General features: G+C 41.3%; 1 protein-coding gene across 1 annotated transcript in view; it reads right to left on the reverse strand.

The window, feature by feature from the left end:
- MET (MET proto-oncogene, receptor tyrosine kinase) overlaps positions 1–24,806 on the reverse strand; it is a 194,349-nt gene that overhangs the window by 33,171 nt on the left and 136,372 nt on the right. The window contains exons 11-14 of the mRNA XM_040343773.1: positions 11,000–11,218; positions 3,606–3,752; positions 1,346–1,502; positions 1,032–1,172 (exon numbers count right to left, since the gene is read on the reverse strand). Of these exons, the coding sequence (XP_040199707.1) occupies positions 1,032–1,172; positions 1,346–1,502; positions 3,606–3,752; positions 11,000–11,218 (664 nt within the window). The remainder of the gene's footprint in view (positions 1–1,031; positions 1,173–1,345; positions 1,503–3,605; positions 3,753–10,999; positions 11,219–24,806) is intronic.

Here is a 24,806-nt window from a genome sequence, read left to right on the forward strand (position 1 = left end):
CATTTTAAAATATAATTTCATCTTTTGCAACATGTTAAATTTTTACACCCATATTTAGGGTATAACATGTTATAGATGCACTGGCCTCCACCCCCCCCCCCCCAATCCCCACGTTTTGACAGCAAGCAGGGAAACTTCTCCCCCCGCTCGCTGTCACAATTATAATAAGACTCATATCAAAGGTGGCTGCACTGGGGCCCCACAGTGGAAGGACAGAGCTGGACCCCAGGCACTGGTAAGTACCTGATTTCTAAAATACAGAAGCTACAGGATTTGTGGCTGCTGAATTTTACAAAAAACAATAACAAACATGTTTCTCATGAACCTCTGTAAATTTAAGGCCTCGTACACACGACCGAGTTACTCGTCGGGCGAAACACATCATTTTCCTCGTCGAGTTCCTTGTTAGGCTTGTCGAGGAACTCGACAAGCTTGCTTTGCGTACACGCGTAACAGACAAAATCTCCTCGTTCTCAAACGCAGTGATGTACAACACATACAACGGCAGGGGAAGTTCGATTCCACTTGCACAACTCTTGGGGCTGCTTTTGCTAATCTTATGTGTTTGCGTGTTAAATAAAAGTTTGGTAAGAGACGATGTGCACTTTTCAGTCTGTTACAGCTTTAAAAATGTGTTATCTCCATTACAAATGCTACTTTTACTCCCGTCTGATACTTTAATCTGAGCAAGCGCGGGTTTCTTAGCATACACACGCTCGAGTTTATCGTCGGAAACCAGCCCGATGAGGAACTCGACGAGCCAATTTGAGACTCCCGTCGAGGAAAAAGAGAACTTGCTCTCTTTTTGGCTCGTCGAATTCCTCGACAGTTTCCTCGATGAAAAATGTACACACGACCAGTTTCCTTCGGCAAAAAAGCTCTCCCACCAAGTTTCTTGCTGGATTCTGCAGAGGAAACTGGTCGTGTGTACGAGGCCTAACACGATTTTCAGGAATGAGGATTTGTTTTATTTATTTTTATGTAAACCATTATAACAACCACGTTATAAAATAAATGACAAAGTCTCACACCTTCTGGAAATGTAGCCCGATAGTCCACAGATTCACTAGATACCATTTCGGTGGTAGGACTAACACTCCTTGCGCTCACTAGTCTGTCCAAGTGAGGGGTATGTACTCTGCCATCAAACAAGACACGTTCGCCACCTTTATCTGAAAGAATTGTCATTGGAATGTTAGCAGAATACCCAGAATCCATATTGATTTTTCCCTTCATTTTATATATATATATATATATATATATATATATATATATATATATATATATATATATATATATATATATATATATACATACACACATACACTGTAGTTTACAAGTTTACCTTTCAGCTGTCTTCTTTTTTTCACACAAAAAAAAATTCCAAGTATGACAAAAAGCAGGATCACACAGGACACAACTCCACAAAATATTCCAGTGTAGTTTTGATTTTGCTGAAACATTACTTTGCCAATGACAATGGATGAAACTTCTTGCATCAGCTTGAAAATAAACAGACAGATATTTATTTTCACTGTATGTGAAGGAAATACTGTATAAGCAGGTGACTTTCATACAATCAACTTGTTCATTGTATTGACTGATGAAAGGCTGTATCAAGCACAATTGTTACCCATTTTTATAAATGATCTACACAAATCTCCTTTTACTCTACGTATTATTCTATATTTTCCAGTCTAACACAAAGTCCACGATTGTCTGATTCTACAGATGAGTTCATACTATTTACATTATGTGAAGGTGGTTTTTAATATAATTTCTTTTGACATCTACCTTAAATTTTTTAAAACAAGAGAGCATGTAGTGACGAGCAGAGACCGCCCTGTCTTTTCTCCGCTCTCCCCTATGGGGGGATCGGATGAACACGGACTGTCTGTCCGCGTTCACCCGATCCGATCCGCCAGACGGATGGAAAAATAGGTTTTTCCTCCGTCACACTTTGGCGGATCGGAGCGGGTCGGATGTCAGCGGGCATGTCACCGTTGACATCCGCGGCTCCATAGAGGAGCACGGAGCGCCTGTTCTGGTCCGCCTAAAAAACTGTCTGGTGGACCTGAACGGGCCACCCATGTGAAAGAGCCCTTAGTCTTTTTGACGTAGCTCCATGATGTCATCACGCCCGGAAGGGTCTGATTGGTTTACATTGCAATATTGGATGCGTGGTTTTATCTTGCTTACACGTGAGTGCAAATTTTGGACTTTTAATAATAAATGTATGCAATTTTACACTATGTTGAGCATATTGTTTCCTTTCTATTTTGTCATGTGAGTATATGTGAGGAAATACTGGGGGTTCTTAAAAAGCAAGCCTTATCTCCCCCTGTTTCTCTACACTGGGTGAAAAGCCTGGATGAAAAGTGGATATATCCAGCTTCTTCCCACACTTCTCAGGCCTCGTACACACAACCGAGTTTCTCGGCAAAAACCAGCAAGAAACTTGCTGGGACATATTTTTTTGCCGAGGAAACCGGTCGTGTGTACATTTTCGTCGAGGAAACTGTCGAGAAAATCGACGAGCCAAAAAGAGAGCATGTTCTCTATTTCCTTGACGGGAATGGAGAAAATTGGCTTGTCGAGTTCCTCGGCCGTGTGTACGAGGCTTCACACCAGGGAGAAAGCCTTACATTACTGTGTGGAGTTACAGACAGACAAACAGGAAGTGAGGAGTTCTCAGAAGAAATAAGGACATTTAAAAGCAAAATGGAAGGATGAGGTAAGTGAAGGAGGACTGCACTAAGGTAAAGGAAGCTATTTAGGGGATTTTTTTACCTTTACAACACCTTTAAGCTTTGATAATAAAATCTGGAAGCTGATTGATTTCTGTGCAGAACTGCACCAGATTTTGCATACTCCAGTTTTAGTAAATCTCCCCTATTGTTTCTTGCTTTTGTTTTTACAACACGGAATAGAGCATGCAAATTCATTTTTTTTTTTTTTACTGACTTCAGTAGTAGTTCTTCTGCAACAGGCTGTCACTCAAATAAGAAGCTCTCACACAGAAGTAAAATATTTCACAGCTAAGGTAATGATGCATACACAAAATTAGTAATTGGAAGATGCATTTCAAATTTAGGTGCTGACTATCAGATTTTAACATGAAAAATCAATATTTTAACAGAGAAAAAAAAAAAAAAGTAAAACATTTCCTAGCCGTTTGGCCGTTATTTGTCACTGAAATCTACCTGGTCTGATGTATCACAATAGGCTATATGCAATTAGAACATATTGAAACTATCTGCATGCCTGGTAGGGGATATTCTGTCTGAGCTGCACCTGTCTTGTACAGCTTCTTCAGTTAATTATAAGGGAGCTGTACACTGCTAGGAGATGACAGAAGTTTGTAATTCACAGCAGGTGAACAGCTTAATTATTCATGATTTCTTTTCAAATACATTTTGAAAATGCAATCAACTGTAACAAAACGACTGCTCGACAAAATAATTACAAATATGACAAAGGCATACTCTGACCTTGAGAAGAGAGGTATAAATAAATGTACACAGAGAACAGAGGCTTCGCAAATAATAAAAACTCTTTGTAGAGTAACAGGTGATGCAGCAAACTGTATTGCATGCGGATCTTACCTCTATTTTTAACTCACTGTTGGATTTGATCAGATCACTGGAAATGGCGCAAGAGACAAAATCCGATTTGGACTGGATAATTTCACAGCTTTTATTACCAACCTTCAGTACTTCACCTCTAACAGCTTCAGAGTCAATATAATCTCCCTACAATCAAATTGTACAATATGAAAAAAACTGCATGAACTAATGCAAAACATATGTATAATACAAATGCGTAAAACTATCAGGGTAGATGTCAACTATCAAGAAACATTGGCTCAACTACTCTACGCTAAAAATCAGGAGTTGGGTGGAATATGGTCTGTTAAACCATAAAACATTTTTTACCCCAGTCTTTGTTAGATCTAATGGCTTATATCTCGACATCCTCATATTTATATAAAATATTAGGAGGTTTAGATGATTTACAAAGCCTTCTTGAACTGGAACAAAGGCTATATAGAAGCAGCTGATTGCACAGTATGAGACCTTTACCACCGTCTGGTATCGTATGTAAAGCATGTTGTGTAGTTCAGCAGAACAAGAATTACATTTTTAGGATTGGGTTGAATTCTCCCGCTTTAATGCAACCATGTCATTGGCAATAATAATAAATGAATGTGCTTTATGTGCCAGCTGCCCATTTAATTGTGCTGACATCTATACAAAGCCTCCACTGCTTCTCCCTGTCACTCACTCTCCATCAATGCAAATGCAGATGATGTGATGATGTCGGTGTCTATGCTTTGAAAACTGTCTGCAGTATTTATACTTTGCATAATGGTGATAACTAGAAACAGTCCTTTTTTTTCCTTCTGTCAATGATCTGTCACCAACCTTGATATCACAGACATTAAGCAAGGGAGGAAAGCAAGATGGGTTTTCTGGTAGTACCTAAGCCAAAAAAATGGCCTTGGTTAAATAACACCAATGCACTTCCTTGTACAAAAGTTCGGCCCAATAAACATAAAAATAGTGATATTATTAACCTCCCTGGCGGTATGATTCTTTCAGAAAAAAGGTGCTGAAAGCGGTACCATTATTTGCAAGGAAATTTGGTGTTTTATACTGTAGGCCTGTAATTCTTAGGAATAACTCACTTAAATCTGTCCAAACAAGAGTCTAGTAGGCATCCCGGGTATGACATTTTTTTAAAAACAAAATGATAAATTATAATATAATAAATAATTATAAATAATTATAACAAATAATAATATAATTATAATAAAAATTATTCAATAATGTAATCAAATCAAAATCACTGAAATTTGCTCAGTTGCAGAATTGTTGCTGTCATTTTTTTTTTTTATGACAAATTTCCCCACAAATCGCTATCGCACAATTCTGCAAGTGATTATAATTTATTATCGCTGTTTTTTAGCTGCTCTAAAACTATTTTTGACATAAAGGGACACTTTTGGTTGCTATGGACAATCTACAATTTGCAGGCAGAAAGAAAAGTTTTTATTATATAAAAGAACATGTAGGACACTGGGCAGACCACTAGGGGCAACGGGGTGTGTGTTTTTTACATACAGTACTGTAATCTATAAGATTACAGTATACTGTATGTAATGTGTTTGTTTACGTTTTTGAATTTGGCGCCGTTCTCCGCTCCTGTGCGTCGTAACGTTGCAGGGAACGGAGATCGGCGGCACAGGAGGACGCTGTGTGAATCGAGCGAGGTCCCGCTCACTCACACAGCGCGGTGGCATCGCTGGATCCAGGGACAAGGTAAGTAAACACTCCCTGTGGATCCAGCGAGGCGAGCCCGAGTCTGACTCGGGGTTACCGCTCGCAGCATGAAAATCTAACCCCGAGTCAGACTCGGGAATACCGCCAGGCAGGTTAAAGAAAGGGTTAATGTTTTCATTTGTTACCATTGTAAGTATATTGCCATTGTAGGTATATCCCTGGCTTTTACTGGTAGCATAATTCCACTTTTGTAATCAGATTTTAGAAAACCCCAATATATGTTTGTTATATGTTCCCACTCATACAGCATATATAAAAATAAAAATAAAAACAATTCCTGCCGCGATTCTCGGCATTTTTTTGCTCGGCAGTTTTCCTATTTGAACCACTGCAGTGGAGCATACACACGGCCGGTTTTCCCGACCAAAGCTGTCATGGCAGTTTTCCTGTCGGCAGAACTGGCCATGTGTACACGGGGAAAAGCAACCAAGCAGGTTCTCGGTTTCTTGGTTTTCCCCTCGGTTTTCCCGGCGGACTTTTGACCGCCGGGAAAACCGATCGTGTGTACGAGGCATAAGAAGTAGCTCTGTCCCCACACAGAGACTATAGCTATACATTATTAACATACACCATAAGATGTTAACTTCTAAATGTTTAACCCTTTGGTAGTACAGACAGTGGCCCAGATTCAAGTAGAATCGCGCAATATTTGCGTGGGCAAAGAGCAATTTTTTTTCTCTGCGCCCACGCAAATATTGCGCTTTGCCCGCGATTCACGGAGAAGTTGCTCCGTAAATTGCGCGGGCAATATGCTAAGCAGCCGGGCGCAAGGCTGCCTAATGTAAATGATCCCGTCGGGGGCGGGAATCATTTAAATTAGGCGCGCTCCCGCGCCGAGCGAACTGCGCATGCTCCGTCGGGAAACTTTCCCGACGTGCATTGCGGCAAATGACGTCGCAAGGACGTCATTTGCTTGTAAGTGAACGTGAATGGCGTCCAGCGCCATTCACGGTTCACTTACGTAAACGACGTTAAATTTGAACGTCGCGAGCGGGAGGCGCAGCTATACTTTAGCATTGGCTGCGCCTGCTATAGCAGGAGCAACCTTATGCTAAAGGCGCCATACGGAAACTCCGTACCTTGCGTGAGAAGGGCCCGCGCAACTTTTGTGAATCGGTGGTAGTATGCAATTTGCATACTACACGCCGATCACAAAGGCCGCGCCCCCTAGCGGCCAACGCAAGAATGCAGCCTGGGATGTGAAGGCATAAGGAGGCTTATGTTTGTCACATCCTAGGCTGCATTCGGTGTAACGAGGTTCCTGAATCAGGAGCACTCGTTACACCGGAGCAAGTAAGCACTTGCGCCGCGCAACCTATGGTTGCGCGGGCGCAAGTGCTTCTTGAATCTGGGCCAGTGTTCAAATCGAGTTTACAGCGGATTATAAAGAACTGCAAACGCAGTACAGACAGGGATACTTATAGTAAACATTACTCCAGAGCCCCCTCCTAAACAGCACAAAGCAGAGAGAGCATGTAAGGATTTTTAAACAAGTAAAATCATTGTAAAAGGTAACCAGCAATTTATTTATTTTTGTTATACTATGTTAATGGAGACATGTAAAAAAATATAAAGTAGGTGTTATCACAATCTGGCTGCAAAAGTGGAAATACTCTTTAACATATAGATATTTAAATGGAAACAATAGCCTTTTGTCCATTTTAATTTTAAATTTTTTTTACATGTTTATATAATGATCTTTTTTTGATACATTTGTTCTGTTTCAATCATTTTTATTGAGTGTAATATAAAAGTTATACAAATATTAGTCAGGTTTGTTATTTTATGAAAACACAATAGCTTTTTACTGTACATTTGTTCTAAGTGGCTTCGATAATATCTGGTGCCAAGAACTAATGTAGTCCCTGAGCTATTGTACATACAGCCTTCCGAATTCTATGCGGCTTGCTGGCACAGGCACAGTACTGCACTCCACTGGCTCAGCAAAAGAAAATAAAAACACAGAACTCTGTGGGGTAGATTCACAAAGAGATACGACGGCGTATCTCATGATCCGCCGTCGTATCTCTGAGATCCGACGGTCGGATCTATGCGACTGATTCATAAGAATCAGTTACGCATAGATCTCCCTTAGATCCGACAGGTTTAAGTGACTTACACCGTCGGATCTTAGGCTGCAATCTTCCGCTGGCCGCTAGGTGGCGTTTCGTGTTTTACTCGCGACGAATATGCAAATGAGGAGATACGCCGATTCAGAAACGAACGCCCGCCCGTCGCTTTTTTATTACGTCGTTTGCGTTCGGCTTTTTCCGGCGGATAGTTACCCCTGCTATATGAGGGGTAGCTAATGTTAAGTATGGCCGTCGTTCCCGCGCCGAGTTTTGAATTTTTACGTCGTTTGCGTAAGTCGGTCGCGAATACGGATGGACGTAATTTACGTTGACGACGAAACCAATGACGTCCTAGCGACGTCATTGGGAGAAATGCACGCTGGGAAATTTAGCCAGCGGCGCATGCGCATTTAAATCGGCGCGGGGACGCGCCTGATTTAAATACTACACTCCCCCTAGCCGCGAAATTTGACTTCTGCCGGGGGATTTACGATCCGCCGGTGCAAGTTTCGAGGTAAGTGCTTTGTGAATACTGCACTAGCCTCTCAAAATTGCGCCGGTGGATCGTAAATCAGATAGATTACGCGGATCTAAAGATCCGCTAATCTATCTGAATCTACCCCCAGGTTTCTAAAGACACGACAAGTGTGATCTGTGATGTTCCTTATTTTTTCAATGTGAGGGTGGGGCAGGTCAAAAGCCAAATTTTGTTTATAACATCACTTTTAATTTAACTGTTAAGGCCCGTACACATGAAAATCTGACCGTGTATGCTCCATCGGATAACTGTTGTCAGATTTTCCGACAACAAATGTTTTATAGCATGCTTTAAAACTGTCCGACATCAAACGTGTGATGTCGGATTATCCTATAGTGTGTACACAAGTCCGTCGGAATAAAATACAAAGTACAAACACACATACTGAGAAGCAATGCTAACCATAGCACAACATTAGCAGAAGTTCCCCAAAGGGTGGCGCTAAAAAACACGTAGTTTCGTGTATGTTGGCTGAAAAAGTTCTGCCGTCTGTATGCATACTAAGTTCACGGGCAACGCCCTTCGCACAAAATTCCATGGATTTGTCCAATGAAAATCCGAGCGTGTGTACAAGGCTTTAAAGTGGTTCTAAAGGCAGAAGGTTTTTTATCTTCATGCAAAAACTTCTGTGTGCAGCAGCCCCCCTCAGCTCCCCTAATACTTACCTGAGCCCCATCTTGATCCAGCGAAGTTGCACGAGAGCCTCAGCAGTCAGGGACTCTCCCTCTCCATTGGCTGAAAGAGCAGCGAAAGGACATTGGCACCTGCTGTCAATCAAAGTCAGTGAGCCAATGGAGAGAGAGAGGGGCAGGACCGAGCCATGGCTCCATGTCTGAATAGACACACAGAGCAACGGCTTGGCTCAGATGCCCCCATAGCAAGCAGCTTGCTGTAGGGGCACTTGGCAGAAGGGAGGGGCCAGGAGCGCAGACAAGTGACTCCTGATGGGTTTTACTTCCTTCTTGGTTCCCTGCTAATGCATACCAGCACATTATGTGCCACTTACCTGCAAACAAAGCCCACAATATCCCCACTGGAGGCCGCATCCATCTTCGCCCCTCTTCCTCCCGGGGCCGTGGACTCCAGCTCTGTGACTGGCCGCAGTCACGGCACTCACTAGTGAAGAAACGGCTTGGAGGGCATGATATCATCGGCGCACTACAAGGTAAATATTTCCTAAACGGTGCACATTTAAGAGATATTTACTGTACCTATAGGTAAGCCTTATTATAGGCTCACCTATAGGTACAACTTCCACATTGGGGGTTTACAACAACTTTAATGTCAATAATCTTGTGAAACATACTAGACTTTCTAGTATGAAAGCCTAGCATTACCTGTATACTTGTTATCTGTCTTTTTCTAACTTTATATTTTTAATCCAGATAGGTCCTGCCTCTGTTAGCTGTGCCTCTGACTCATTCTGCTGTGGGTTTGAAACTGGATATCCTGCTATTCAGTACTCTTTGCAAGACAGACTAGTCAGCCTATTCTGAACATAGCTTTCAGAAAAGTAAAAGTAGTACATTGTATATCAGCCTTGAGCTTGCCACCTGCTGGCTGCAAATGGTAAAAAATTAAATATGCATATGCAATATATTTGTTGACTACGAGGTAATAAAGAACTTACAAAACACTACAGGGGCAATTTATCAAATGTGGAACAGACACATTCTGGAGCAGTTGGCAATCAGTTTCTACCTTTATATTGTTCGGTTGAAGTGGAACTAAATTCATTCAAGGTGTGATAACTGTAAGGCCCCGTACACACGACCGAGTTTCTCGGCAGAATTCAGCCAGAAACTTGGTTCAGAGCTGAATTCTGCCGAGAAACCCGGCCGTGTGTACACTTTCGGCCGAGGAAGCCGACGAGGACCTCGGCGAGGGAATAGAGAACATGTTCTCTATTTCCTCGTTGTTCAATGGGAAATTTCAGCTCGCCGAGGTCCTCGGCGGCTTCACAAGGAACTCGACGGACAAAACGATGTGTTTTGCCCGTCGAGTTCCTCGGTCGTGTGTACGCGGCCTCACAGTTGCTTGCTTGTCAACCGAACTGTCAAGCCATCAAATAGCTGGTGTCATAACTGATCCCATGTGAAGCTCCATAGCAACTGCAGATCAAACAGAGGCTGAAGCAGCCCATAGATTATGCAACTTCATGGTGGAAGGAAGGAAAATTGCGCAATTCTCCCAGCAACACAGTTGGTGTTGATGGGAGAATCTCTCCTGCAGTGCTATTGTGTTCCTTGCTAGAAGAACACAATGGTCACTGCTGGCAGCTTTAGCCACTGGCAGTGATCGCATGAAAAACACACACAGGCTGGTTGTACTGAAGTCGATCGATAGACTGACTTCAGTACAACCAGCCTGCCCAGATGGATGGAGGCGGAGCAAATCTCGGCCGATCCCAGCTGAACTGTCCGAGATTCGATCCATCTATGGCCAGCTTAAGATTGCAGCTTCCTTGGCTGTAAAGGATAGAAGGGTTTAGGTCTACTTTAAAGGGGTTGTAAAGGTTCGTTTTTTATTTTCTAAATAGGTTCCTTTAAGCTAGTGCATTGTTGGTTCACTTACTTTTTCCTTCGATTTCCCTTCTAAATGTTTTTTTTCTTTGTTTTCTTTGTCTGAATTTCTCACTTCCTGTTCCTCCTCAGTAAGCTGTTCTGGCTGACTAACCCCCATGGATGATAGGGGCAAGTTTACTGAGGAGGAACCGGAAGTGAGAAATTCAGACAAAGAAAAAAAACATTTAGAAGGGAAATGGAAGGAAAAGGTAAGTGAACCAACAATGCACTAGCTTAAAGGAACCTATTTAGAAAATAGAAACAAACCTTTACAACCCCTTTAAGCTTTGAAAATGAAAGACAGCAGCTGATTGGTTACCATTCACAGCTGCTCATTTTATGGTTACTCTGCTTTTGACACATTCCCATCTACACATTAGTTTTAAAATACTGCATACCGTATATTAATAAAAAGTATGCAAACAAAACATTAAACAAGATTTTCACTAATGAACATTCAAAATTCAAATTTTCGAAACATACCTTAATTTCTAGAATGTTTTTACTGCCCCCGGAAAAAACCAGTGGCTTATCAATTGTTTTAAACACAGGGTTGATTACAAATGTGAATCCAGAAGCAGAAGATATCAATCCATCAAAAATGAAAAAAGCCTGTGTGACAATTGGTGGCTTCAAATTTAAATCTTTCAGGGATGGAGTTGACCCGCAAACTAATTCAGAAGTAGATCTGTGGGTACAGGTCTGCAAATAAAAAAAATGAAAACATATAATTGCTCATTATACATTGGCACTGTTAAATACAAGCTAAAGAACTACTAGACAGTAGTTTTACTATGGTTATTCCACTTATGTCAGTGGCAGGATCCAATGGGGTGAAATAACCCATAGAAACCAATATGATTTTAGTTTTTACACATTTCACGTATACAAATTTTGCTATAAATGTTTATTGCTGTTTCAGTTGCTGTGGGTTAAATCAGTATTAAACCCAAAAGCTTTCACCTTAAATATATTAATTTTTTGTTATTTGAATAAAGTTTAATAGAATAAAGGTGCCGCGCCATTTTAATACCAAAATCAATTGTAAAACAAAAGCTTTAGCTATGATTAAACACTAAATACAGTGTGAAACACGTCAGCTCTGCCGGTATGCTGTGACATGTAGTGCTGTTTTTCTATCTTGGATTTTTACAATAAAGGCAACTTTTGTTCGAAGTGCGGCTGTCCAGAAGAATCCATTCTTTTGTTTTGCAATCTCATATGCATTGCCTGCACCTGTAGTCCTGGGGGAAACATTTATTCTGAAGATTTCCACACCTGAGCGATTTTTCTTTCTTGGCTCATACCAAAATCAATTGTGTCGTGTCGTATTTTATTAATAATATGTTTAGTCAATGTAAGCGTGCGACCTACAATCCCATGGTTTTCTGGCAGGATCAACATGCATTTTTCCAGCAGAAAATGCATTTAACCTGAAAAACACAAAAGCAATCACCACATCTAATGACCCTCAAGCTAATATATATATATATATATATATATATATATATATATATATATATATATATATATATATATTACACATTTATTTTTGGATTTAGATATGCTATGAGATTTTATTAGAATGAGTAGAAATATTGGGCCAGATTCACGTAGCCCGGGCGCAACTTAACTTTTCCGATTTAAGTTACACCGCCGCAAATTTTCTGCCTAAGTGCCCGATCCACAAAGCACTTACCTGGAAATTTGCAGCGGTGTAACTTAAATCAGTCCGGCGCAAGGCGGGCCCAATCGAATGGGGCAAGTCCCATTTAAATTAGGCGCCGGACGTACTGCGCATGCTCTGTCGGGTAAATTACCCGACGTGCATTGCGCTAACTGACATCGCACCGACGTCATTTGCTTAGACATTAACGTAAATGGCGTCCAGCGCCATTCACGGACGTCTTACGCAAACGACGTTGATGTTTAAATTTCGACGCGGGAACGACGGCCATACTTACCATGGCTTAAGACAACTAGGGCTCAGCCCTAGTTTTATGCGGTGTAACTCGACGGAAACGACGTAGATTTAGATCGACGGGCCGTTCGGGACGTTCGGGGATCGCTGTAAGTCTTCATTTGCATATTCTACGCCGGCCGTAATGGCCTCGCCACCTAGCGGCCGGCCTAGAATTGCATCCTTAAGATTCGACAGTGTAATTCAATTACACCTGTCGGATCTTAGGGCTAGCTATGCGTAACTGATTCTATGAATCAGTCGCATAGTTAGAAACAGGGATACGACGGCGTATCAGTAGATACACCGTCGTATCTCGTTTGTGAATCTGGCCCATTGTTCCAAAACAGTATTATATAAAGGGAGGTGTTCTGTTAAATGTGTGCACAATCCCTAATTTTGGTAACAGCAGTCTATCTTTGGTACGAAAATATTCAGGTTCTCTATTATCATTAAACTTTTACAATTGTGCTCAAGCTAACATTCCAGCGCAACCAAGGCGCAGAGATTATAATAAAACCTCCCAGCAGTAACTATTGTATTGTCGCACCCAACGTCTTTACTGACGTCTTTCGTAGCTGCAGACTGACCACAAATCACAGCAATACACATTACTAACCTCTTTGTTAACACTTGCCACCAATAGAGAGGAGTTTTTACAAGCTGGTCCACTTTATTAGCCAACTACATAATGATTAGAGAGTCACTAGAAGAATGAGCAGCTTATCCAATACAAACCCCTTGCTGTGTTTAGAATCATGTAATTAATGAATACCTAATCACTCAACCAACCACACACAGAAATGACAATTAATTGCTACCCACTGGGAACTTAATCTGTTTTAGTCACAAATGTATGAAAAAAAACTTTTATCATTTTGAAAAAAAACAAAACAATGATTTATATTTATTTATTACTGTTAACCTAACTATGCATTTATGAATATTTGTTGAATTAAGTGTTTATTAAACTATGGTCCAGTACTTCCTGATTTTTGTCCATGTATAGCCAAACTTAAGCGGGCCAACTACGGATTGAAACTTGACTGTTTCAGCAGGGAATGGCCAAATTTAGATCCATGTATGGACAGGGAGGTTGTACAGACGTTGAATTCTGTACAACTGCCCTGTATGATTTTGCTGCTTGATCAGCGCTGCAGGCTATAGTGTATTCTGATGGAGGGGAAGCCTTGCCGATATCAAATCACAATAACTCACTTGGGAGGATTCCCTCATCCACATTGAGTGTGTGGATGGGAAATCCCAGGGATGGTTGAATGAAAAAAAATTGATTCATGGATGGGCTGGCTAAGATTTTACACAAATATGGTATATGTATACGGAGCTATATTTCAATTTAGAAGTGTCAGATATGTATCAGAGATATAATCATTGAATGGTCCCTTTCTCCTCCAACATATAAACTAATATTAATTACTAAGCCTAACCAACTACTTTTTTTTTTCAAATAACATTTTTATTATGGTTTTCTGCATAGAAGATACAAGAGCATACAAATCCGCAGAATATAGAACACATTATGTATCCAGACTGTCAAACAAGTGCAATAAAGTTTTGTCATTACGCACTTAAACAGTAACAGGCACACATGTAATATTGGTAGCAATGCCACATGGTATCATGGAATAGCATTCAGCAAACTATTTGGGGCAGAGAGAGTCACAAGAGTACTCTCGTAGAGAGAAAGAAAAAGAGGGATAGAAAAAAGAAATCGAGAGAGATCATCGTGGTAGCTCATTCACCCAGTCACCGTGGGTCCTCCCGAAGGTACCACAGCTCCCAGATTCTGTCATCTAACCAACTACTTTTAACAATAAGAAGTGGTCACTAGGTAATATCTTGGATTTAAGGAAGGCACAGTGCCATCCCTGTTGAAAGAGGGCACAATCCAGCCCATCTTGAAAAAACCTAACCTGGATCCCAAGGACCCAACTCACCGCCGTCCCATAACAGGCCTAAATGTTCTCGCCAAGATAATGGAGAAAGTAGTGGTACAACAGCTGCAACAGCATCTAGATACCCACAATCTACTGGATCCATTACAATCAGGCTTCCGTCCCGGACACGGGACAGAAACGGCCTTACTCAAAATATGGGACGATGCCCTCGAGGCCGCAGACGAAGGAGAATCTTGTCTCCTGGTTCTGCTGGACCTAAGCGCAGCCTTTGACACGGTAGACCACAAACTGTTACTGATGCGACAAGCCAAGGTAGCAGAAGTCGCAGAAGGTGATTTACCATGGTTTTCTTCCTTTCTTGAAAACCGATCACAAACAGTTAAATTGGGTTCTTTCACGTCGGAAAAGCGCACGGTGTCATGTGGAGTCCGCCAAGGATCCCCCCTGTCACCGGTGCTTTTCAACATCTATCTTCGCCCTCTCTTTGATATTATCAGTAGCCAAGAACTACTCTATCACTCTTATGCAGACGATACGCAACTGTATTTTCGCATCTGCAACAAAAAGGATCATCATCCCAGTTTAGAGAAATGTCTCTCTTTGATAGAAAACTGGATGACAAAGAGTTATCTTAAACTCCTTATGTTTCACGCCAGCCGAAAGAGTCAACTGGCAACAACCTGGACACCCCCGCCCATTCTGGGCCAAATCATCACCCCTAGCTCCAAAGTCAAAAGTCTTGGGGTCATCTTCGACACCTTCATGACAATGGACGCACAAATAGGGTCAGTAGTCAGCGGAGCGCACCATCTGTTGCGCCTACTACGCAGACTTATTCCATTTATCCCCAAAGAAGATGTAGCAGTCGTGGTGGGAACAATCGTGAATTCCAGACTGGACTATGCTAACGCCCTGTACCTCGGACTCCCAAAGTACCAAATCTCCCGTCTGCAAGTCGTTCAGAATACGGCCGCCAGACTGGTGACTGGGAAAAAAAAATGGGAATCAATCTCACCTTCGTTGAGAACCCTTCACTGGCTGCCAGTAAAAGACAGAATTGCATTTAAAGCACTCTGCCTGACACATAAGTGCATCCATGGGAAGGCTCCGCAATATCTTTGCGACAAGATAGAACCTCACAATTCGAATCGCGTTCTGCGATCCACCGACCAAAATCTGGTCAGGGTACCAAAAACCAAATACAAGTCCAAAGGAGAAAGAAGGTTTGCTTTTCAGGGTCCTAGACTATGGAACGCTTTACCAACCAGCATTCGGTTGGAGGAAAACCACCTGACTTTCAGAAGACAGATCAAAAGTCTGCTCTTTTGATGTCATGAGACACGAACAACTAGCGCCCAGAAGCGATTCAGTTCGCATGCGCCGCGCTTTATAAGTTTTTCATTCATTCATTCATTCATTGATTATCAATTATTTCTTCTTGTCTTGGAAGCGAGCACTTTAGCACACGTTCTGCAACAGTAATTTGGCTGACTTGCAAAGACAAACTGCAATGGGTCCCAGAGGCTTTGATGTAACCGAGCCTAGGTAGATCTCTAAATACCGATTAAGTGGCAAGATACTGAAGACCCAGAACTTGGTTTGGACTCTGGCAACCATGTCTCTATCAGATTTAGTCATACCTGTAAATTACAAAAACTGATATATGTTTAACAACTAAAACAAAAGCATAATGTATGACAAAACTGTATATGCTCACCAAATAAAACAAAAGTGTAATGTATGACAAAACTGAGGTATGTTCACCAACTAAAACAAAAGCATAATGGATGACAAAACTAATAAATACTCAACAACTAAAACAAAAAAAAAAATGTATGACAAAACTGTTATATGCTCACCAACTAAAACAAAGGTGTAATGTTTGACAAAACTGATATACTGTATGCTCACCAACTACAACAAAAGCGTAAGTTTCCCTGTTAAAAAAACAAACAAAAGTGTAATGTATGACTTATTTTGCACTCTGACTGTTTAAAATTCAAAGTAATATTTTCTTCATATGAAAATCCTCCCCCATATATGGGCAGATTATATCTAAAATGGAATGTTTTTCCTGAACTTTTACCTTCATGTTTTTCCTTCAGAGTTTATCTTTGATATTTATTCCTGGCATGTACGCAATAACAAGAACACACAACAATGAGAATCTCAAGTGTTGGAATGAAAGGAAAAGGGGGGGAAAAGAGTTTTAAGCCCCCCTTTCCTCATGGTATTGCGGCAGCGTGGTTTCAAGTATCCCCTCAGGTTGAAAAAGTGGGGGGAGGCTTCCCATTGGCACCTGACCTCTGGAGAGGTCATATGACCACTGTATCTGGACAGTTTAGGGGATCTGTGGGGAAATTTTAAAATAAAAAGGGGGTTCCGAGCCCCGGAGGTCCAGTCGCCTCAGTAGCATCAAGCTGTGGTGTTCCCTTCCTTCAGTCGCAGCTAATTTATTGTGTGGCCATGTCACCTTATTTAAGGGGGGTAGTTTACTTATTTTGAACATGGAATTACTTTATTAATAAAAAGTGTTGGTGTTATTGAAGTGAATATTGAAATATGGGTGATTCCTCTCTTCTTTTGATGACCGAGTCGTAGTGGCTGAGCTGTTTACGTGTTTTAAATGGAAAATAAAAGTTTATTTAATTTATTTAAGCCAATAATAATATATATTTATACATATATTTATTCAAAGGAAAGTGTGAGTTTGTTAATTAAAAAATAAATAAAAAATCTGCTGTCTGAGTGAGTGAGTGAGTGAGTGAAAGACTTATATAGCGCAACGCATGCGAACTGAATCGCCTCTAGGCGCTTAGGATCCATTCCCTGAGTAAGCTTTTTTTTTGCCCTCAGAAGAGATGGGTTTTGATCTTTCTTCTGAAGGCCAGGTGGTTCACCTCCAGTCGGATGCTGGTTTGTAGAGCGTTCCACAGTCTAGGTCCTTGGACTGCAAATCTTCGTTCTCCTTTGGACTTGTATCTGGCTTTGGGTATCTGGAGTAGATTTTGGATGGTGGATCGCAGAACGCGATTGGGGTTGTGAGCTTTTAGTTTTTTGCATAGATATTGGGGGGCATTTCCTTGAATACACTTATGCGTTAGACAGAGTGCCTTGAAAGTGATTCTGTCTTTTACTGGCAGCCAATGAAGGGATCTCAGTGAAGGTGAGATTGATTCCCATGTTTTTTCCCAGTCACAAGTCGAGCGGCCGTATTTTGGACGACTTGCAGACGAGTGATTTGGTATTTAGGGAGTCCAAGATAGAGGGCATTTGCATAGTCAAGTCTGGGGTTGATAAGTGTACCCACCACGACTGCTATGTCTTCTTTTGGGATAGGGAATGAGTCTGCGTAGTAGGCGCAGCAGATGGTGCGATCCGCTGACTCCTGACCCTATTTGTGCATCCATTGTCATGTAGGTGTCGAAAATGACTCAGAGACTTTTGACTTTGGTGCTAGGGGTGATGGTTTTACCCAGAATGGGCGGGGGTGTCCATGTTGTTACTGGATTATTTTTTCGGTTGGCGTGAAACAGGAGAAGTTCTGTTTTTGAGCCATTGAGTTTAAGATAACTCTTTGTCATCCAGTTTGTCTGCTATCCCATAAATATCCATCAATGGGCATTGACACAATGGGGGTTATTTACAAGTGTAGTAGATAGTGTTTGCAAAGGGATGTAATAATATATATTTTTTAGAGCTATTTATGCTGTGAAACTGCAAGTGTATTCATTCTATGAGAAAAGGAGCAAAAATCGATTGTTATAATGCTACAGTATTTTCTCACCAGGTCAAATGTATATTTGGGGTGTGCAGCTCCTTTACCTCCATGTGACTCTTCAAGTGTTTCAGCTTTTTAGTAAAACAACCCCATTAACTTATGACACATAGGCACATTCATAACAATAATATAATGCACACTTGTGTTAAGGTGATCAGATTTTTTAAATGAAATCTGGGGACATATTTTCTTTTTTTAATAGTAATGGCGGCAATTAGCGACTCTCTGCCCGTCGCCGCCCGCCTCACAGTCTGTTAAGTCTTATTCTCTGGGCCCCGGCTACTACTGGGTGGGGAGCTGAGGAAGATCACTCCACCAGGGAAGGCAAGGAGATAAGCAGGCAGGCGGCTGGCCGGGACTTGAGCCAAGACAGAAGAACATGCAAGCGGAGCTGAATGGGCATGCACCCGAAAATGAAGAAATATTCCCTTCGCTCCGACCAGCACATGATCATCAGAAAGGGGCACAGATAATGGAAAAAAAATACACACCATAAGCTAGTAGGAGCGGTGGAGCGGGGGTGTGTAATTCAGATTTTTATTTTTATTCTGCACTGACTGTCTTTGAAATTGCCCCAGCCCCTGTTCAAATGCAATCCGGGGACAAAACCGGGGACACACTTGGTCCGGAGACAGTGTACTCAATTCGGGTACTGTCCCCGGAAACCAGGGATGTCTGGTCACCCTAACTTATCTAGTATGAAGTTTGTGGCGTATGTAGTTTTAATTACATTTGCCATAGCAATAACTTACTATTGTGTCACACTGGTGCAAGAAAATTTCTTGCATCTGTAATATAATATAATGTGAAACTGCAGCTCTCACATCATAAACTGCCACTAAAAAGCCACAAGAAATGTCTTCAGGACAGCAAACTTTTCATTGTATACAGAGTCAAAGGACATCTTAGTCATCAGAGACATGTGGTAATAATACACTCCTCTAGTGAAGTTCAACACAAGAGTTTTATATCCCTTTGAACTTTATTACCCTTCAAACCACAGTTGGTCAGTCAGCAAAGACCAATGTGTCAGCATAATACAAGTTTTATCAAAAGATGGTGGGTTACTGGGATCTGTCTTGCGGTGTGATGAGGAAATTTATATATGTACACAATGGGCCAGATTCACAAAGAGATACGACGGTGTATCTCCTGATACACCGTCGTATCTCTGACTTAGGCACGAATCAGCATAGAATCAGTTACGCATAGATATGCCTAAGATCCGACAGGTGTAACTGTGTTACACTGTCGGATCTTAACTGCAATTTAAAAATGGCCGCAGGGGGCGTTCTCGCTGATTTACGTTGAGAAATATGTAAATCAGCGAGATACGTCAATTTACAAACGTACGCGGGCCAGACGCAGTGTTGTTACGACGTTTACGTAGCGGTTTTCCCGGCGTATACTTATCCCTGCTTCTATGAGGCGCAGCCAATGTTAAGTATAGCCGTCGTTCCCGCGTCAAATTTGTTGGTACAGGTACAGTTTATTTACACTATATACAAGGTAAAAACTTAGCAACAAAACAAAAATAACCATGAAAATAAACCCTTGCCAACTTGGCAACTTACTACACAGACAGGTTCCCTGGCTATCAACTAGGTGCAGCCTTGTGCTGCCCCAGCACCAATCTCGATGTTTAAGAGGATTCCTGCACAGACTATGTCTCATCGCACAGACAGTTATCAAACTCCCCCAGTCTACACAGGCACAAAACTGGTTCCAAGATGGGAGCAACTCTCTAAGCAGGCTGGGAATTTTGTAGAGGCCCAAATGAGCCAATGAGACAGGTGCAATGCAATCAGGCCGCCACAAAGGCCATGTATACAGTCAAAATGTATTGTTATATACTATATATAAATATATATAATAAATATATACACTATCTCACAAAAGTGAGTACACCCCTCACACTTTAGTAAATATTTTATTATATCTTTTCATGTGACAACACTGAAGAAATTACACTTTGCTACAATGTAAAGTAGTGAGTGCACACCTTGTATAACAGTGTACATTTGATGGCCCTGAAAATAATTCAAAACACAGCCATTAATGTCGAAACCGCTGGCAACAAAAGTGAGTACACCCCTAAGTGAAAATGTCGAAATTGGGTGCAAGTGTCAATATTTTGTGTGGCCACCATTATTTTCCAACACTGCCTTAACCCTCTTGGGCATGGAGTTCCCCAGAGCTTCACAAGTTGCCACTGAAGTCCTCTTCCACTCCTCCATGATGACATCACGGAACTGGTGGATGTTAGAGACCTTGTGCTCCTCCATCTTCCGTTTGAGAATGCCTTACAGATGCTTAATAGGGTTTGGGTCTGGAGACATGCTTGGACAGTCCATCAAAGTGACACCAATAAACATGTTATGAACAAATTAAATTGTAAATATAATACACGATTGTGGATTGGCCACAATCCACCATAAAGTCCAAAGTTAAAAGTGTTCACATTCAATGATCTCCCAAGTGAAAAAATTATCCACAAGCGTCCTGGGGAAAAGTGATCATAGAAACAGGACGCTTGTGGATAATTTTTTCACTTGGGAGATCATTGAATGTGAATACTTTTAACTTTGGATTTTATGGTGGATTGTGGCCAATCCACAATCGTGTATTATGTTCACAATTTAATTTGTTCATAGCATGTTTATTGGTGTCACCTTGGTTCTTCACATTATTTACGCTGTTTTCAGTGCATCTTACTAATAGATATATTTAGCGCGACTTTTTTCTTTGTTTATTGATTTTGATGTTGTATAACATTTTTTAGTCGCAGCTTTCACACAATTAATTTTTGAACTAGCGCAGTATTTTTTCTATTATTGGCCAGTCCATCACCTTTACCCTCAGCTTCTTTAGTCGTCTTGGAGGTGTGTTTGGGGTCATTATAATGTTTCAATACTGCCCTGCGGCCCAGTCTCCGAAGGAAGTGGATCATTCTCTGCTTCAGTATGTCACAGTACATGTTGGCATTTATGGTTCCCTCAATGAACTGTAGCTCCCCAGTGGCGGCAGCACGCATTCACTCCCAGACCATGACACCCACCACTATGCTTGACTGTAGGCAAGACACACTTGTCACACTTGAACAACCGTTCCGGTCATGTCCACCTGTCAGTTTTTCAGGTGGATCAGATTGGACGGTCCATTAACCCCTATGGACCAGCAGATATAAACAGGCTACCTCTGATCCGGTCTAATCTGCTAAAAACATGTAGATGGATTGGATAGGAGGGCAGTTGGGTGTAAACTGGACTGGAGCCCACATTCACCTGGCTGCCTATAGAGCAGAGAGGGCTCTGTCCCTGTCCACTATGCATAAACTGAGAAGATACAGAGCTGTCATCCACCCACTCTTCTCAGATCAGCAGGGAATGACTGGACAGATCTCTTCCTGATCAAAACAGAAGGCAACCATGTGAAAGGGGCCCAAGGAGCTGGGTCTATAAAGAGATGTGATTTTAAGCAAAGACCAGCAATACTGCTTCCTAAATCCAATCATATGCAATTTATTTTACTTCTTCTGCACACAATTGGTCAAAATAAACGTTGGTTACCTGAACCAGAATGCAAATCCCGTTTTAAGTCAATCAATCGGCAATCAAATGGACAACACCTAATTTGTGTAAAGTGATACGTTGCTTCTTTAAATTTCTGAAATAACGTTTTTTTCAAATTCACTGCATTTGCTACTGGTTTCTTTTATTAACATTTGCATTCTAGTTCCCCATATTTGTGCTCTGAGTTGGTCATTATTATTATTTCTATACAATAGCTGTCCAGGACAATGGTTTTCTTCTTCACAAGAAGATTACATCTCATCACCAGTGTCTCCACTGATGGGTGCTGACAGTAAAGTGAATTGAGATTCATCAATTTCACATAAATCAAATATTTAAGGAGATGTCAGCTTGTTAAACGGCTGTGATATTACCCTATTGCTAATTATCATTCTGTTGACAATGTTAATGTGTTGCAGGATAAGACTCTACTATAATATTCATTAAATGTGAAACGATTTAGAACAAGGCAAACAAAACATTATTTCCATGAACAAATGGCATTATATTTTGTAGCTAAAGGTAGGATAAATAATTCAAGAGGAAGCAAGGAAAAAATGAATGCTTGTTAAGCCGTTCTGCACATAATGTATAGGTTTGCCTAACAAGGTGGGGCCATGAGACTAGGGAATGTCATACACCGGTCAATATTACTGGTATTTAAAAAGTTTGCCTGCCTGCTGTTTCATGACTAACTGAAAACTGTTTATACACATGGGGATTGGACTACTTGAAGTGAATAAAAAGAACCTCAGGCGATCCCTATTCACCAGACATGCACATCCACTATTGAGCGCACAACAAATCAGCTTCCCAGCTGTATCAGAAGAGATCAAAACAAGTCAGTCAACATTTTCCAAACCACTGCTCACCTATCTGATGCTGTGATTTATGCCCTATACACACCGAAATTGTTTCATGATTACTCCAACATCATTTCTGTCATTTGACAGTATCTTGTCAGCTTGTTTATTTGTTATACTTTAGTGACTTCTAAAAATGAAATTTCAGACTTTTAGGAAGCTAGCTAAAGACATTTTGAAAGTGAGTTATATTAGATGTATATCTTCTACATTTTGTTGTGGGCGAGGACCTAAAGGTGTGCATATACACTCACTGACACTTTATTAGGTACACCTTGCTATTACTAGGTTGGACCCTCTTCTAGAACTGCCTTAATTCTTCATGACATAGATTCAACAAGGTCTAAGAAACATTCCTCAGAGACGTTGGTCCATATTGACATGATGGCATCACGCAATTGCTGCAGATTTGTCGGCTGCACATCCATGATGCGAAAATCCCGTTCTACAAGATCCCAAAGGTGCTCTATTGGATTGAGATCTGGTAACTGTGGAGGCCATTGGAGTTTACAGGCATAACCCACTTTTAAGTACAAAATGGGGTTTATTTATTAAAGCTGGAAAGTGCAAAATCAGGCTCACTTCTGCATAGAAACCAATCAGCTTCCAGGTTTTATTATCAAAGCTTAAAGCGGGAGTTCACCCAAACAAAAAATGTTAACAGTAGATTGAGGCTCATTTTGTCTAGGGGAATCGGGTAGTTTTTTTTAAATCGAAGCAGTACTTAACGTTTTAGAGAGCGATCTTCTCCGCCGCTTCCAGGTATGGTCTTCGGGACTGGGCGTTCCTACTTGATTGACAGGCTTCCGACGGTCGCATACATCCGCGTCACGAGTAGCCGAAAGAAGCCGAACGTCGGTGCGGCTCTATACGGCGCCTGCGCACCGACGTTCGGCTACTTTCAGAAAATCGTGACGCAATGTATGCGACCGTCGGAAGCCTGTCAGAAGCCTGTCAATCAAGTAGGAACGCCCAGTCCTGCAGCCCATACCCGGAAGCGGCGGAGAAGATGCATCTCTAAAACCGTAAGTACTGCTTCGATTGTAAAAAAAACACCCGATTCCCCTTGACAAAACGAGCATCAATCTAAGGTTTAAAAAAAAGGTTTTTGGGTGGACCTCCACTTTAAAGGGGTTGTAAAGGTTCGTTTTTTATTTTCTAAATAGGTTCCTTTAAGCTAGTGCACTGTTGGTTTACTTACCCTTTCCTTCGATTTCCCTTCTAAATGTTTTTTTTCTTTGAATTTCTCAATTCCTGTTTCTCCTCAATAAGCTTTCCACCATCATTCGAGCGGTGGAAAGTCAGTCAGAACAGCTTACTGAACAGCTTACTGAGGAGGAACAGGAAGTGAGAAATTCAGACAAAGAAAACAAAGAAAAAACACATTTAGAAGGGAAATCGAAGTATAAGGTAAGTGAACCAACAATGCACTAGCTTAAAGGAACCTATTTAGAAAATAAAAATTAACCTTTACAACCCCTTTAGTTGAACATGCTGGGGTTAGAAGCTGATTGGTTTCTATGCAGAAGTGAGCCTGGTTTTGCACTTTCCAGCTTTAGTAAATAAACCTCATTGTGTACTTAAAAGTGGTGTATGCCTGTAGTGAACTCATTGTCATGTTCAAGAAACCAGTGGTGAGATGATTTGAGCTTTGTGACCTGGTGCATTATCCTGCTGTAAGTAGCCATCAGAAGATGGGTACACTGTATCATAAAGGGTTGACATGGTCAGCCACAATACTCAGGTAGGCCGTGGCATTTAAATGATGCTCAATTGGTACTAAGGAGCCCAAAGTGTGTCAAGAAAATATATCCCACACCACCACCATCCTGAACTGTTGATACAAGCCAGGATAGATCCATGGTTTCATGTTTATGCCAAATTCTGATCCTACCATCTGAATGTCTGTAATCGAGACTCGTCAGACCAAGCAATGTTTTTCCTATCTCCCATTATCCAATTTCGGTGAGCCTGTGCGAATTGTAGCCTCAGTTTCCTATTCTTAGCTGACAGGAGTGACACCTGGTGTGATCTTATTCTGCTGTAGCCCATTCCAAGGTACGATGTGTTGTACATTCAGAGATGGTATTCTGCATACCTTGGTTGTAACGACTGGTTGTTTGAATTACTGTTGCCTTTCTATCATCTCAAAACAGTCTGCCCATTCTCCTCTGACCTCTGACATCAACAATGCA

Source organism: Rana temporaria, chromosome 3 (assembly GCF_905171775.1).
Source record: "Rana temporaria chromosome 3, aRanTem1.1, whole genome shotgun sequence".
Lineage (NCBI taxonomy): Eukaryota > Metazoa > Chordata > Amphibia > Anura > Ranidae > Rana > Rana temporaria.